The sequence below is a fragment of the Malaclemys terrapin genome, chromosome 1, assembly GCF_027887155.1.
Source record: "Malaclemys terrapin pileata isolate rMalTer1 chromosome 1, rMalTer1.hap1, whole genome shotgun sequence".
Taxonomy (NCBI): Eukaryota; Metazoa; Chordata; order Testudines; family Emydidae; genus Malaclemys; species Malaclemys terrapin.
In genome coordinates this window covers 72750684-72765799 of record NC_071505.1, presented here as the reverse complement: position 1 = coordinate 72765799, position 15116 = coordinate 72750684, and the positions used below count along the sequence as shown (strand labels likewise).

The 15116-nt window shown below is 41.7% G+C and overlaps 1 protein-coding gene across 1 annotated transcript in view; it reads right to left on the bottom strand.

Moving 5' to 3' along the window:
• Positions 1-15116, bottom strand: part of PTPRQ (protein tyrosine phosphatase receptor type Q) — a 199396-nt gene that overhangs the window by 143505 nt on the left and 40775 nt on the right. Inside the window, exons 17-20 of the mRNA XM_054027278.1 lie at positions 14589-14849; positions 4300-4460; positions 3260-3371; positions 2258-2484 (exon numbers count right to left, since the gene is read on the bottom strand). Of these exons, the coding sequence (XP_053883253.1) occupies positions 2258-2484; positions 3260-3371; positions 4300-4460; positions 14589-14849 (761 nt within the window). The remainder of the gene's footprint in view (positions 1-2257; positions 2485-3259; positions 3372-4299; positions 4461-14588; positions 14850-15116) is intronic.

Sequence of the window (15116 nt, the reverse complement as noted above, 5' to 3'; positions counted from 1 at the left end):
TGAGGTGATGGCCACTAGGAATGCCACCTTCCACGACAGATGGGACCATAAGCATGTGGCTAAAGGCTCAAAGGGAGGCCCTGTAAGGCAGGAGAGCACCAGGTTCAGGTCTCAGAGCGGGACCGGGGGCCTGGCATAAGGGAATGCCCGATCTAATCCTTTCAGAAACCGGGCTGTCATGTGATGCGAGAATACCGACAGGCCCTGCACCAGGGGGTGGAAAGCCGAAATGGCCGCCAGGTGCACCCTGATGAAGGAGGGCGCCAGGCCTTGGGTCCTAAAGGACAGGAGGTAATTGAGGACAAGCTGGATAGGTGCGAAAGAGGGAGAGGAACCTCTATCCCTTGACCACATAGAGAACCTATACCACTTAGCCAGGTAGGTCCGTCGTGTGGAGGGTTTCCTACTTTCCAGCTGGACCCTTACATCCTCAGACAGGGCCGGCTCCAGCATTTCTGCCACCCCAAGCAAAAAAAAAGCCACGATCGCGATCGGCGGCGGCAACTGGGGAAAAATTTAAAAAAAAAAGCCGCGATCGGCAGTGGCAGTTCAGCGGCAGGTCCTTCGCTCCTAGAGGGAGTGAGAGACCTGCTGCCCCCGAATTGCCGCAGGTGCCGCCCCTCTCCCTTGGCCGCCCCAAGCACCTGCTTGTTAAGCTGGTGCCTGGAGCCGGCCCTGGCCTCAGAACACCTCCCCTCCTGCTCATTTAACCACAAAGCAGCCACGCTGTCAGATGGAGCGCAGCTAGGTTGGGATGGAGGAGATGACCTTCCTCCTGGGAGAGGAGGTCCGGGCATAGCGGCAGCCTGTGAGGAGGGGCCGCTAAGAGTTGCAGCAGGGACTCGTACCAATGCTGACGGGCCAAATCCAGGGCTATGAGGATAATCCTTGCCCCGTCTGACTTCACCTTCTGTAGGACCCTGTCTATTAAGGGGAAGAGCGGGAAGGCGTACAACAGGGGCCCCGACCATGGGAGCAGGAACACATCCGATAGCGCCCCGTTGCCGTCTCCCGCTCTGGAGCAGAATCAAGGACACTGTCGATCTTGGGCGGTGGCGAACAGGTCTACCTGGGGAGCACCCCACTGTAGGAAGATCCATAAAAGATCTAGGTCCTCACAAAAATGAGCATTTTCCTCTTGCCACAAATGTTGGCAAGGGAATTGTATATAATTTCAGGCCATTTCACGTCTTGTCATTCATTTTTCAGATGTTAAAGAAGATTTTTTGAAAACATATATCAAAATCAAAAGAATGCCTGATCTCAATATACTCAGCCCGCTTATACTGTACCTATGGAAATGCATTTGTTGATTATCAGCACAAATCCAGAAAGCAAGCACACAATTTTAACAACAAGGAAATAGAAGAGTAATGAAGTTAACTTCCATTTTGGAATATATCACAAAGTAAATCATTATGGCTGAAAGAAATTGGGGTAAAGTTTTCAAAAGAACCCAACTGACTTAGGATCCTGAGTCCCAGTGAAATTCAGTGCCTAAGTCACTATTGAAAATGGGACTTCTCTCTGTCAGAGAAATTTTGACAGAGCCATATTCCATCAGGTCAGTTTTGCCAGAATATTGTTTTGAAAGACAACCGGAAAAAATCAAATGCCAACAATGTCACATTACAACATTTTCAGAAGGAAGCATTTCAATTTTTCATTTTGAAATATTTTATTTTCTATTATGTACATTCTGTATTTATCATAATAAATTTTTTAAAGTAAAAATGGAAAGTATATGTTTTGATTTTTGTCAAAACAAAACATTTTCATCAACCCAAAACAATTTTTATTTTTAATTTTCCTCTGTAGAGAATTCAGAAGTTTTGTGGGTTGTTCTGATTCAGAACAAAGCCAGATTTTTAAACCTCAAAATCCTTACAAAACAGAATTTCTGTCCTTCACACAGCTCTTCTCCCAAGTCACTTAGATACTTTTGAAAATTTACCTCTGAGTTACTGATCCACATAATATGTTATGTCAAACAGGATGTTAAAAGAAGAAATCACATTTTAGTGCACTTTGAGATGATAATTATTTTAACGGTTGTTGTAATTAAAGAGAAGTACTGTGGTAAATAAAAAGAACTGGGCAGTGTGTTTTACTACACAACTTAACAAGTAATTAGTAGGCTGGTTAGGAGAGTACTATATGTGCCTAAAATAGTTTCATATTCTTTTACTTTAATCTCAGATATTGTATAATACACCCAGAATTCAAAGTACAAAAGCTATGTCATTAATATTGTTACCTTAATTTCATAAGTTGTTCCAGGGTTAAGATTGGTGAGAAGAACTTCCAAACTATCTGGTTTTGTTGTTACTTGGGTATAAGTTGTTTGCATCCATGGGCAGACCTCCTTATATTTAACAATATAGGATATAATCCTCCCATTTGGATGTGGTGGTACATTCCAAGAGAGCAGAATTCCTGCAGATCCTACTTTTTCACCGGCAAGGAACACCGGGGGTCCTGGATCTGCAAAAAGAACATTCTTCAACTAAATTATCAGATAACAATTCATATATCTTCACAGTTAATGCATACAAATAAAAGCATTTTTCAGCATAGACTTCTGAAGTGCCTAAAGACTAATGTGCTCATAAATATGAAGCTTTTTTCCCCCTAGAACAGTATTTCAAAAGCTGATTAAATGCTTTTTTGGAACACCAGGAACATTCTTTTATAAGAATGTAAAAAATGGAATGCTCAAAATCTTCACAGACAAAATAGAGTTTGATGCCAGATATTTTGCCAGTTTTAAGAGATATTTTTATAGCTTGCTCAGTTTCAGGATTCTTCACCTAAAACTACATAGAAATCTGTGCCACTGTTTTAGGAAATGTGTTTGCTACTAGTATACTTTTTTAAAGAAATCATATCAAATGAAGATGTCTATATGTATAGTTTGAAATGTGTAAAATACATAATATACAAATAAGAGCAAATACTTCCATAACTATCCATTAGGATTAATAAAACTTTCAATCACAACCATATTCTCCTTAAAAACAATTTTTAAAGGAACTTCAATTTTCTTCTAGCCTACTCAGCAGATATACATGATGATGGTTTAAAGACAACAAATAACTGTCTAATATTTTCATGCAAAAATAGCACTACCGGGTTCAAACTCATTACTGACTGTAACCTATAAAGAAATATTGTACCTATTTTAAGCAGCAAATCAAGCAATTATTTACCAGGAATGGGCAAAATGTGATAAGTCATAATTAACTCATAATTAACTCACAGGTTACATTAGTTGTCACTGTTCTACTGACTGGTGAACTGTATGCTGAAGAAGAAACTGAAGAAACTGTCACATTATATGTTGTTCCAGGAGTAACGCTAGAAAAATCAGCCTAAAATATCAAATTAATCCATATAAGTCTTTTGCCAAGATAAGTGCAAACAGATAATACAATTTTAAACATGATATAAGGTGACATGACATAATACACATTACAGCAATAAAAACACTACATCACATATGTTTGCTGCAATATAGCATTTTGTAATTGTATTTAAGTTATCCACCATAAGACTTGAATAACATACAATATTAAAAAAACAACAAAATTAACAGTAAAAAAAAATTCTGTAAAAAAAAGATTGTCTATCATAGGGTACCATCATGGTAATATTTAAGTGCATGTGAAGCATTAGAAAGTCCTGCTCTTCTGAGGGAAGAAATAAAAAATATTATAAAGATCCCTGAAAAATTTTCAAGTTTCCAACATCTATCCATCTTATCTTTTGAAATAAACATCACACGCCTTAATAGTAAGTATTTATATAAAATACCTGTGTCTCTGCAGTTCCAATTAAAAACAAAAGCAAAAGAACCAGAAACGTCATTATTATTATAATATTTTTTCAAACAGTAGAATCAAAACGTGCTCCTACTTCTTTTTGATGGCTTAACAGGGAAATGTTGCCTGCATTAATGATTTAAGGCTAGATCTTCTTGGCAAGTACACAATTAATGAGCCTGTATTACTCAATAGCTCTGCCCTTCCTTTGTTAAACTATTCATGAACTCTTGGATGACTGGCTGTAGGTTTATAGTAGACGTAAAAAAAAAAGTATTATAACCGTTGTTAAGGTAACAAACCACAGATGTTGAAATTTCCTCTCACAAATTTGGCATTAGTACTTTTGTATTCTAATCTATGTTAAAAAGCTAAAAGAAGCAAGCTTAATGGTTGGGCAGTTCTGCAAAGAACTTTCCCATCAGCACATTGCATAAACAAAAGTTGGCCATCCAAGTACTACAATAAAAACACATACCCGATACTCCCCACCTCCAAGATCTAGGATAGTAATAAAGCCATGACCAGGAATAAGATCCACATGAAACCTTTCCACACGTCCATAAGGTAGTCTCCAATTCAGCGAGAAGGAATGTGATGAAACATTGAAGGCTTTAAGACCCTCTGGCTTTGCAGGTTCTGAAAGTGAATTACAAATTAAGAACAGATTAACCCAAACAAGGCTATATGTGAAGGTAATTTCAACAAAAGTATATTACTGGTTACAACAGATAATAAACATTATCCGTCCCTGTCATTGGAGGTTTTTAAGACAAACATCTGTCACGGATGGTCTAGATACACTTGGTCCTGCCTCAGCACGGGGGGCTGGACTAGATGATCTATGGAGGTCCCTTTCAGCCCTACATTTTTCTGATTCTATAAAGAAGTCCATGTAGAGTTATATCTGGTTTACTCCAGATGGACATCTTTATAGATAAGAGCCTGATCCTGCCCCCACTGCAATCAATGGCAGAACACCTGCTGAATTCAGTGAGAGCATGATTAGGGTCTATCATTTTATTAAAATCATTAAAGAACTCAAAGGGCCCAATCCTATAGTACTCACTCAAGCAAAACTCTCATTGACTTTAGTGGGATATGGCCCAAAATCACCAAACAGCTTTTTGTCCCAGTTCATTGTTAAAATATATGAATGGCACATTATTAAGGCCCTGTTTCAGCACTCAATCTCTATTCAGCAAGCACTAATGCATGTGCTTAACTTTATATGTGTGCTTAAGTTCCAACAATTACCTCAAAGTTAAATTCAAGCCAGTTCTATGTGGCTTCCTGAATAAGGATGAATGTAAGCATGTGTTTAAATGCTTTGCTGAATTGGGGGCAAAGGGCTCATCCAGCAAAGTTGCTTAACCTTACACAGGCTGAAAATGGATAGATAGATAGATAGATAGATAGATAGATAGATAGATAGATAGATAGATAGTGAAGTAATATGCTGAGAACATAGTCTGATCATGAAGAGGGAGTAGGTAAATGTTTAAATGTCTCTGCTGGAATGAACCCTAAAAGGAGCACTGTCACTGGAGCTCTGAAATAGCCATATTTCACATTTTGTTCTGCTTCTTATCATGTTAATATTTCTTTATAACTCTTCAAATACTGGTGAGTCAAATAATGGCAGGCAGTTCTGTTTGTTTCAGTTAAGCCCCCAAAATCTGGATGTTTCATTCAAATGTATCTTCTCCCTACATCCCCTCTTCTTTTACTGCACCTGGGTCTCCCTCTCCACTCCCTTCTTGACATCATGTTTCACCTTCACTCCCTTCCTTCTTTTCCTCCCTCTGTCTCATATTTAAATCATTCTTCGCTCCCCTTCAGACTCAAAGCTGAATTAGTCAGTTTTCTTTAGCAGGTCATTAAGAGTCATCCTCCTACTTGATAAAAGAAGTGCTCTTGCCCATGTGCATCCCTCTGCATTTCTCCTCCTCTCCTTTCTGTAATCTTGGAGTATCCTCAACTGAAAGATCTCCTTTGCACATGTCACAGAGCAAGTCCACTCACTAGCACCTTCACACATATGCCACAACCCTAGCACTCATTCTGCTGAATCACTCATTCATACATATGTCATTTCACAGCTCAATTAGAGCAACTCCCCCCTTCCAGGCCTCCCAGTATCGCTCATATCCCAACTCCATGCTGTGCAGAGTGCTACATCCAGGGCCGGCTCCATGGTTTTTGCTGCCCCAAGCAGCCCCTCCTCTCCTCCCCGCAAAAAAAGCTGCGATTGCGATCTGCGGCACTTCAGTGGGAGGTCCTTCACTCCAAGCGGGAGTGAGGGACCCTCCGCCAAATTGCAGCCGAATAACTGGACGTGCCGCTCCCCTCTGGAGTGGCCGCCCCAAGCACCTGCTTGCTAAGCTGTTGCCTGGAGCCGGCCCTGGCTACATCATGCCACATCACCCACTCCAACATATCACATTACTCCTTTCACAAAAGATCTCCACTGGTTCCTCATCCACCACAAAATTACTCTTATAACCTTCAATGCCCACCATGATCACAGCCCCTCTCATTCTCCTTAACCATTTCCCTGTGCTCTGTCAATTCTGTCCTTGTCTCAGGTCCTATTCCCCTTTTTCTCCTCTGTTGAAGACTATACTTTTGTTCCTGCCATATCTAGAACCTTCTACCCATTCTTCTTTGCCTCACAGAGTCTCCAAATGGAGGTCAAAATACTGCAGACAGCGAGCTTCCAACCATTTCCCCACACTATTGCTTTTGCTATTCGTGTATCTCCTGTCTTTTGTCACCATTATCTACTGTCCCAAAGTCCTATGATATGTATATTCTCATTACAACAGTGAGGCATTTGGAGAGACCGTAGCTATAGATTTTATTGTATTGTAATGACCAAGAAGGCACTGATCAAAGTGCAATTTCTGGTACAAAAACCTCTCCCTGTATTTTGTGAAAATCCAAATAGGAACCCTGTGTGCAGAGAACTTGCAAATTCTGTCTGTGTTCAATTGAGCCACACAAGTCCCTTATTACTAGTATCAGTTGCACTAGACACAGGGGGATTGAATATGGTCCCCAATACAGCTTCTTTCCACCCCTGTGGTAGTGTACATGGATCATGTGTCCAGCACAGACTGAGCTGACCAACTGGTCCCCATCACAAATCCCTGTATAGAGAGCATGCTGGGTGTGAGGCAGGAGTAGGTGTGGAGTGCTATAGAGATTCTGGGCTGTTGCAAAGCCCAAAGGCAACCTGGGGAGGCTGCCTAAGGTTAGTTATGGCCATTGCAGCAGCCAGAATCCAGAGGGTGCAATGATGGCATGAAGCCATCTTTGCTCTCCAACCTGGGCTGGGAATCTTAGGAGAAAAGCATGGAATTCAGCCCTAAAATTCCAATTTGAAAATGAAAGTGGCATGCTTTCAAGGCATTCTTTACAAATGTAGCCCTAGTGGTAATCTCGGTAATTGATAAATAAATCATATTAACACTAATGGGATTTAGAAAAAGGGGTAGAGCTCAACAGCAGTTTTGCATTCATAAGGAATACGTGGCAGTGTTCTATGATCCAAATTTAGACTCTAGTGCCTGACTCATTTAGACATGTTGAATGCTAGACAGATGCATAAAGTGGACAGGGGAACTCTCCCCTTTCCAGGTCATGCAGTAGTTGGAGAGCCACATCACAGAGGCTATTCCAGTTTTCTCAGCAGATATTTTACAACTAATGTGGTGGACTAAACTACTTCCTACACACTGATGCAAAGAGAAGTCAGGACCTAGGCTCCCTCATACAGAGGGAATGCACTCTTTACCTGCCCTCCTGTCCCACACATACACACAACCTGCCTCTTCTCCTTTCTCTTGCAAAACAAATCTGCAATGGTCACACTCCAGAGGACCTGTGGATGGCCATGGAGCAGGGGGCTAGATTTGCCCTTGAATGAATAACTCTCTATACGTCAATATAAGTCCATACCTTGAAGAATTATCTGATGTGTTGATTTTCCTTTATTGAAAGAAAATCAACACTGATCACAGAAAATTATTACAGATTGTATAAACATATTCACCATTGCTTGCCTCTCTTTTATCCATTGGCTTAACCTACTGGCCTACTTTCCCTGCTCCCTAAGTTAGCCAATAGGAAGTACAGTTAGGGTCCAAAGTCCAGGCATCTATCTTTCCTTGGAATTCATAGCTGTGAACCCTCTCTTGGAGCTAGAATGTGGGACACGCAGGTTCAGTTCCTCCTTCTGCCTAATGTAGAGATGTGATTTGAACTTCAGTTTCCTACATCTTAGATGAGTGCCCTGACCAGTGGGCTATAGAATCAATCTCAAGTTCTCTCTGGTCCAATGCATATTTAATTATTTGTACATAGTGCAGTGGCTTCAAAAGGAATGAATGTGAGTGCTCCACCTCACTATCCCATAGTCCAATGGTTAGAGCATTCACCTGAGGGGTGGAAATCCCAAGTTCAAATCTCTGCCCTGTATTAGGTGTGCTCTGAGATATCTACTGGATCAAGCCCTTCAGGCAAAAGAGCTGGGGGAATGCATTGTTTGAGTATCCTGCTGGTGCTTAACTGTGAGATATGCAACCAGGTGCCTAGATTGAGGCAGCTGTGTGTATGACCACTGTCAAAAACTTAGGCATATAGGGATTTTAGACACTTCCAGGATTCAGCAGCAGCTAAGCATGGGTTTTGAAGATCTCAGTGATGTCTAAATGTTCAACTTAGGCACCTAATGTGGCAGTTGGATGCTGAAGTCCTTTTGTTTATCTGGCTCATGAGTAACTTTCCACATAAAAGTGGTCTCTTTGAATGCAGGGGGACTACTCACATGTCTAAAAGCTACTCACGTGCCTAAGGGTTTGCGGAATTGGGGCTTCTGTTTGGAAAAACAATAAGCCGTGTCATCATCCTAACCTAAACCTCCTATTGATTAATGTAAAAAAGTCGTAGGTTAATAAAAGCTATTAAATACTTTTCTGACTATGCATAGATTGAACATTACAAGAAACATAACTGGCAAATGGTTACACAGAACAGAAACAGAACTCTGAGACCACATATGGACCACGTATGCTAATCAGATTTGTGGGCAGAAACTTTCATATAAGTAAGAGACACTTCTAGGCCAGTAGGTTAACCAGTGGATAAAAGAGAGGCAAGCAAAGGTGAATTTGTTTACACAATCTGTAATAATTTTCTTCAATAAAGGAAAATCAACACATCAGATAATTCTTCAAGGTATGTCTACACTACAATTAAAAACCTGTGGCTGGCCCATGCCAGCTGACTCAGGCTCGCAGGGCTCGGCCTAAGGGGCTATTTAATTGTGATTTTGGCGATCTGGCTCAGGCTGGGGCGCAGGCTCTAGGACCCTGTGAAGTGGGAGGGTCCCAGAAATCAGGCTGCAGTCCGAGCCCAAACATTTACACTGCAATTAAACAGCCCTTCAGCCAGACCACCCGGCCCCCTTGCAAGCCTAAGTCAGCTGGCACAGGCCAGCTGCAGGTGTCTAATTGCAGCGTAGACATACCCTTAGGCTGCTCCCTGATCAACGTGCTGTCTTCTGTGGACCCCATTCTTAGTGCCTAACTCTTCCTATGCATTGTATAGGGAGCCTAGGCCTTCTAATGCAAGGCTATGGATTTCACTGGGTCACAAGTCACCTAAAAGTTAGGCACTGCATCAGAGTTGCCATGCCTAAGTCCCATTGTGTATCTGAGCTACACATACTTAAGTATCAGAGGGGTAGCTGTGTTAGTCTGGATCTGTAAAAAGCAACAGAGAGTCCTGTGGCACCTTTAAGACTAACAGATGTATTGGAGCATAAGCTTTCGTGGGTGAATACCCACTTCGTCAGACGCATGTAATGGAAATTTCCAGAGGCAGGTATAAATATGCAGGCCAGAATCAGTCTGGAGATAACGAGGTTAGTTCAGTCAGGGAGGGTGAGGTCCTCTGCTCACCTCAGCTGCTAGCTGGGAGGACCTCACCCTCCCTGATTGAGCTATCCTCGTTATCTCCAGACTGATTCTTGCCTGCATATTTATACCTGCCTCTGGAAATTTCCATTACATGCATCTGACGAAGTGGGTATTCACCCACGAAAGCTTATGCTCCAATACATCTGTTAGTCTTAAAGGTGCCACAGGACTCTCACATACTTAAGTGTTTGCAGGATCAGGGCTGTCAAATGCTTTCTACCTTCCCCTTTTACCATTGGTAGGCTTCCATCACATCATATTACATTTGGCTAAAAAGCTGGGACAATTTATGTATTGCTGTGCAAATGGAGTAATTAATTATAAGAGTAATTAATTATACCTAAGAGTAATCAAATCAAAATTAGGAGTATATCAAATAAATCAGACGTACCTTGAAACTGAATTTTGAAAATTCCTGTGTCAGTTCTCTGATCACAATCTAGCTTGTTACAGCCAAAGAGATAAAGAATGATACAGTTACTATATCCTGCCATCAGCTGTCAGATGAATAATTACTGTGAGACATGATTGCCTTGTACTGACCCTCGGAATACAAATTTCTCCCATCTATGCACAAGAATTGCATAAGGGCCTTTTTTCATGTTCTTATCAACAAATGTTTGATTTTAGTACTTTAATACTCAAAAATTAAAATGGAATATCATTTAAATGCTGCATATGGAAGTTTATCAGATGATTGCATTAGAATCAGTTACAGTAAAATTAATATCAAATTCGTTCCCAATGATTATTCCAAACTACTGGTAAAGAACGAAAACAGAGATTATAACCTGTTGTGTAAAAAAACAAAGTATACTTCCCCCAAAAGACCAAAAATAGCAAAATGGAAAGCCTGATTTGGACAAGAGCGAAACCAGAAAGGTTCTATAAGTTTCTGGTTATCACACAAACAATATGAAGCTGTAAGGTACTCCTCTTTATTGGACTAAATAAAAATACAATGGACACGCTTTTGAAAATCATGTTCTTTTCATTAGTGCATGGAAAACTGAGAAATGCAGAGCAACAGATACTCTGCAGTGTGTTAATTCAGCGCTCATAATTAAATCAAGAGTACACAGAACGAAAGGCGACCCGAGAGGGAAAAAAATCAGGAAGATGTCTGGACTGGAACTTCTCTCCTTAAAAACTCTGCCTGGATTACAGTAACAGGGAAGACTACCATGGGCACCAATCCAACACATATATGTTTAACTTTACCCACTAACTTCAGTGGGATAACTCACAGTGCATAAAATTAAGCATGGCCCTAAGGTGCAGGATCAGGACACAGTGTGTAAGAAAATCAAATTACAGATTAAAATTTGAATTTTTCAAAACCTACAAAAAGTAACATAACTGATCCACTCAGGGAGTCACTGTGAGTGCTATGGGACACCAGCCCACAGGTGATAGGGTACTGGGGTACCACATGCTCAGAAGCAAGTGTTCTGGGTGCTCCAAGCACAAGGCCCTTCAGGCACTAGCCCTCAGTGGGTTCCCATAAGCCAGGGATCGGCAACCTTTCAGAAGTGGTGTGCCGAATCATTTATTCACTCTAATTTAAGGTTTTGTGTGCCAGTAATACATTTTTAATGTTTTTAGAAGGTCTCTTTCTATAAGTCTATAATATATAACTAAACTATTGTTGTATCTAAAGTAAATAAAGTTTTTAAATGTTTAATAAGTTTCATTTAAAATTAAATTAACAGGCAGAGCCCTCCGGACCAATGGCCAGGACCTGGGCAGTGTGAGTGCTGCTGGAAATCAGCTCCTGTGCCGCCTTTGGCATGCGTGCCATAGGTAGCTGACCCATGCTATAAACACTCGCAGTGTCTGATGAGTAACAAAAGATTGCTGTATTAGAGCTGCCAGAAATAAACAGTGAAATGATCGTGGGGCAAAACTTAAAAGACAAACACAAGATGATAAAAACATAAGAAAATAAGAACAGCCATACTGGGTCAGACCAAAGGTCCATCTAGCCCAGTATCTTGTCTTCCAACAGTGGCCAAAGCAAGTGCCCCAGAGGGAATGAACAGAACAGGTAATCATCAAGTAATCCATTCCCTGTCACCCATTCCCAGCTTCTGGCAAACAGAAGCTAGGGACACCATCCCTGCCCATCCTGGTTAATAGCCATTGATGGACCTATCCTCCATCAATTTATCTAGTTCTTTTTTTAACCCTATAGTTATAGTCTTGGCCTTCACAACATCCTCTGGCAAGGAGTTCCACAGGTTGACTATGTGTTCTGTGAAAAAATACTTACTTTTGTTTGTTTTAAACCTGTTGCCTATTAATTTCATTTGGTGGCCCCTAGTTCTTGTGTTATGAGAAAGAGTAAATAACACTTCCTTATTTACTTTCTCCACACCAGTCGTGATTTTATAGACCTCAATCATATCTCCCCTTAGTCATCTCTTTTCCAAGCTGAAAAGTCCCAGTTTTATTAATCTCTCCTCTTACGGCAGCCATTCCATACCCCTAATTATTTTTGTTGCCCTTTTCTGCACCTTTTCCAATTCCAATATATCTTTGTTAAGATGGAATGACCACATCTGCATGCAGTATTCAAGATGTGGACGTACCATGGATTTATATAGAGGCAATATGATATTTTCTGTCTTATTATCAACACAACAGGTTCCAATTCAGCCCCTAAGTAGGGTGACCACCTGTCTCTAATTGGGTGTGACAGTCCTGAAATGCAGAGTTCAAGTCCCGGCCCCAGGCTGAATGACTCCAGGACAGCATTTGTCCAGGATTCCCTGCAGCACTGCTGCGCGCCTACCCAAGGCTCAAGGGCAGAGCCAGCCTCTTCCCAATGTGGAGGAGGTATATGAGCTGGGCCTTAGCCCCTCTTCACCACAAGGCTCCGCCCCTGCTCCTCCTTTTCCCCCCAAGGCCCCACTCCTGGCCAGGCCAGAAACCAGAGCCGGGCCGTGGTAAGTGCCATTCAGAGAGTCCGGACTGCTGTGGGGAGTCTTGGACCCTCCACCTGTCCTGAGCGGCTCACCCCAGGGGGTGGGGACATGGGCCAGAGACTGCTCTCGGGCACCCTGGCCTCCTTCCCAGGGCAGGTGGAAGGTCCGGGGCTCCCCATTGTGGCATGGGCTTCCTGGCAGCTCTTAACACTGCCCAGCTCCAACTTCTGGCCTGACCAGAGGGCGGGGCCTCAGAGGGAAGAGGAGGAGCAGAAGACAGGGCCACAGAAGGGGGACACTTAGGGTGACCAGACAGCAAATGTGAAAAATCGGGACGGGGTCGGGGGTAATAGGACTGCATGTGTCCATTTTTGCATTTTGAAAAGGTGGTCACCCTACCCCTACGGGCAGTCCACTACTGGTGTCTGACGATGGGGCTCCTAAGGCCTTATGCCAGGGATACTCACTCCAGGCCAGCCTTCTCCTGGATGCCCTCATGTCCCTGGCCTGCAAATCCCCCAGCCAGAGTCCAATCCTTTTATCTGGCACATGTAGTCTCATTATAGCCTGCAACCACGCCCCCTAACTTGGTTTGTAAGCTACTCCTGGCTATCTATGAGCCATTGCCATGGCCTCCTGGCCAGCAATATGTTGCTTCCCAACCTCACCCTCTGCCCTTCAGACCCAGGTATTACACTGCATGGCCTTCTCTCCCCAACCAGCTCCCCTCTGACTCAGCCTATTGTCACTACTTTTTGCTATTACTCCCAGGATGGAGAATTACCCTTTCTATTGATGCTAAACAATCACAGAGTATTTGCTTTTTTGTGAGGGAGGGTCTAAATTCCAAATCCATTTCTTTAAACTGGTATTTTAGCCCAACTATTATTTGTTCATATAGTTCATACATAGGGTCTGCCATTTTAGCAGTAAACATTACTTTGATTTGATTTGATCCTTAATAGCACTCAGATATCCTTGCCTGACAAGTGCTACATAAATGCAAATCACATGATATTGTCATAAGATGAGAAATCAAATTATCATGATTTGTGAAACATCATTATGGTCCAGCAGCATGTAATGAAAGCAGTTTTCATAGTGCCAGCATTTTTGTTTTGTTTTTTTTCATATTTACAGATGAACTCAGCATCTTCCTGACTAGTGGCATGTTCTGAAGTAAGAAAAGGGCATTTCTTTTTCGTTTGTTTGGATATATTTGATTTGAATTAAAGAAACCTCTTTAAGGCCATTATCTTTCTCTATAATCTGTGATTAATGAGATTCCTACAAGAACCTATCAATTTAAGATCTTTATTTTCTGAGTGTTTATGTGAAAAGCTCTTAAATAAGGTGTGTGCAGTATTTCTTTTACTAAAACTCAGCTTAAAATGAGAGATGCTCCAACTGGATTGATTAAAATAAAAAACCATTTAAAGTAGTAGGGTGCTGGATATTGACCCCTTGCAAGCATAATGACCCTATAACTGTCCAGGAGAGGGCTGGACAGTGCAGAACACATGTTTTGCGGGAAATTCAAGACTGGGAGTGTGTTGAGGTCACCCTGCAGGTAGTAATCAAGGCTGCTCAAAGCCAGAGTGTGGCTGGTGTGTTGCCAACAGGTTGCTGGGGTCAGAGTTGCTGGATCAGGATTATAGCTATACACAAACACTCAAGGTATGACCTGCTTGCTATCTGTGAGCAGCCCAGGTTGGGAGCTACAACAGCAAAGCATTGTGAGGCACAGAAGGTTGCAGGGCAGGTGGTGACACAACCCCTCACTGGTCTGAATTATACCCAGAATGTGATGCCTATCCACTTGCAAGAATGAAGAGAAAGAGAGAAAATGTACAAACCTGTAACAATTTCAATGAACGCGATAGCTCCTTCAACATAACCTCTGACTCTCTGCACTGTGAAATTATAAATGCCGCCAGCAGTCAGTCCTGTAACTGTGTACTCATTCAGCACTCCCAAAATACTATATTCTTTCCTGAATGTACTGTTTGATATAGATACTGTATAATGGGTGAAGTTGGTCCTGGTTGGATTCCACATGAGTGTGGCAGAGCCAGTATTTGCCTTTTTTAACATTAGACCACATATCCCAGCTGGTTCTACATTTTTAAAGAAAAAAGATAAATAAGATAGACAGATATATTAGACTGACAAAGAAAATAAATTATAAATAATTAATTTAAATAGACTTTATCATATTCAACTAAAAGTTACACCAATCTGCAAAAATAAGGAGTTTTAATGTGAATGTTTTGAGGTTTCCTAATATTATGAAATATAAAGCTTTTCAGGAGATTTTCTGGTCACGGATGCAGAATAGCCAGTACAGTTCTGCTACCTGGAGAAAGAAGACAGGATTTGGGAAG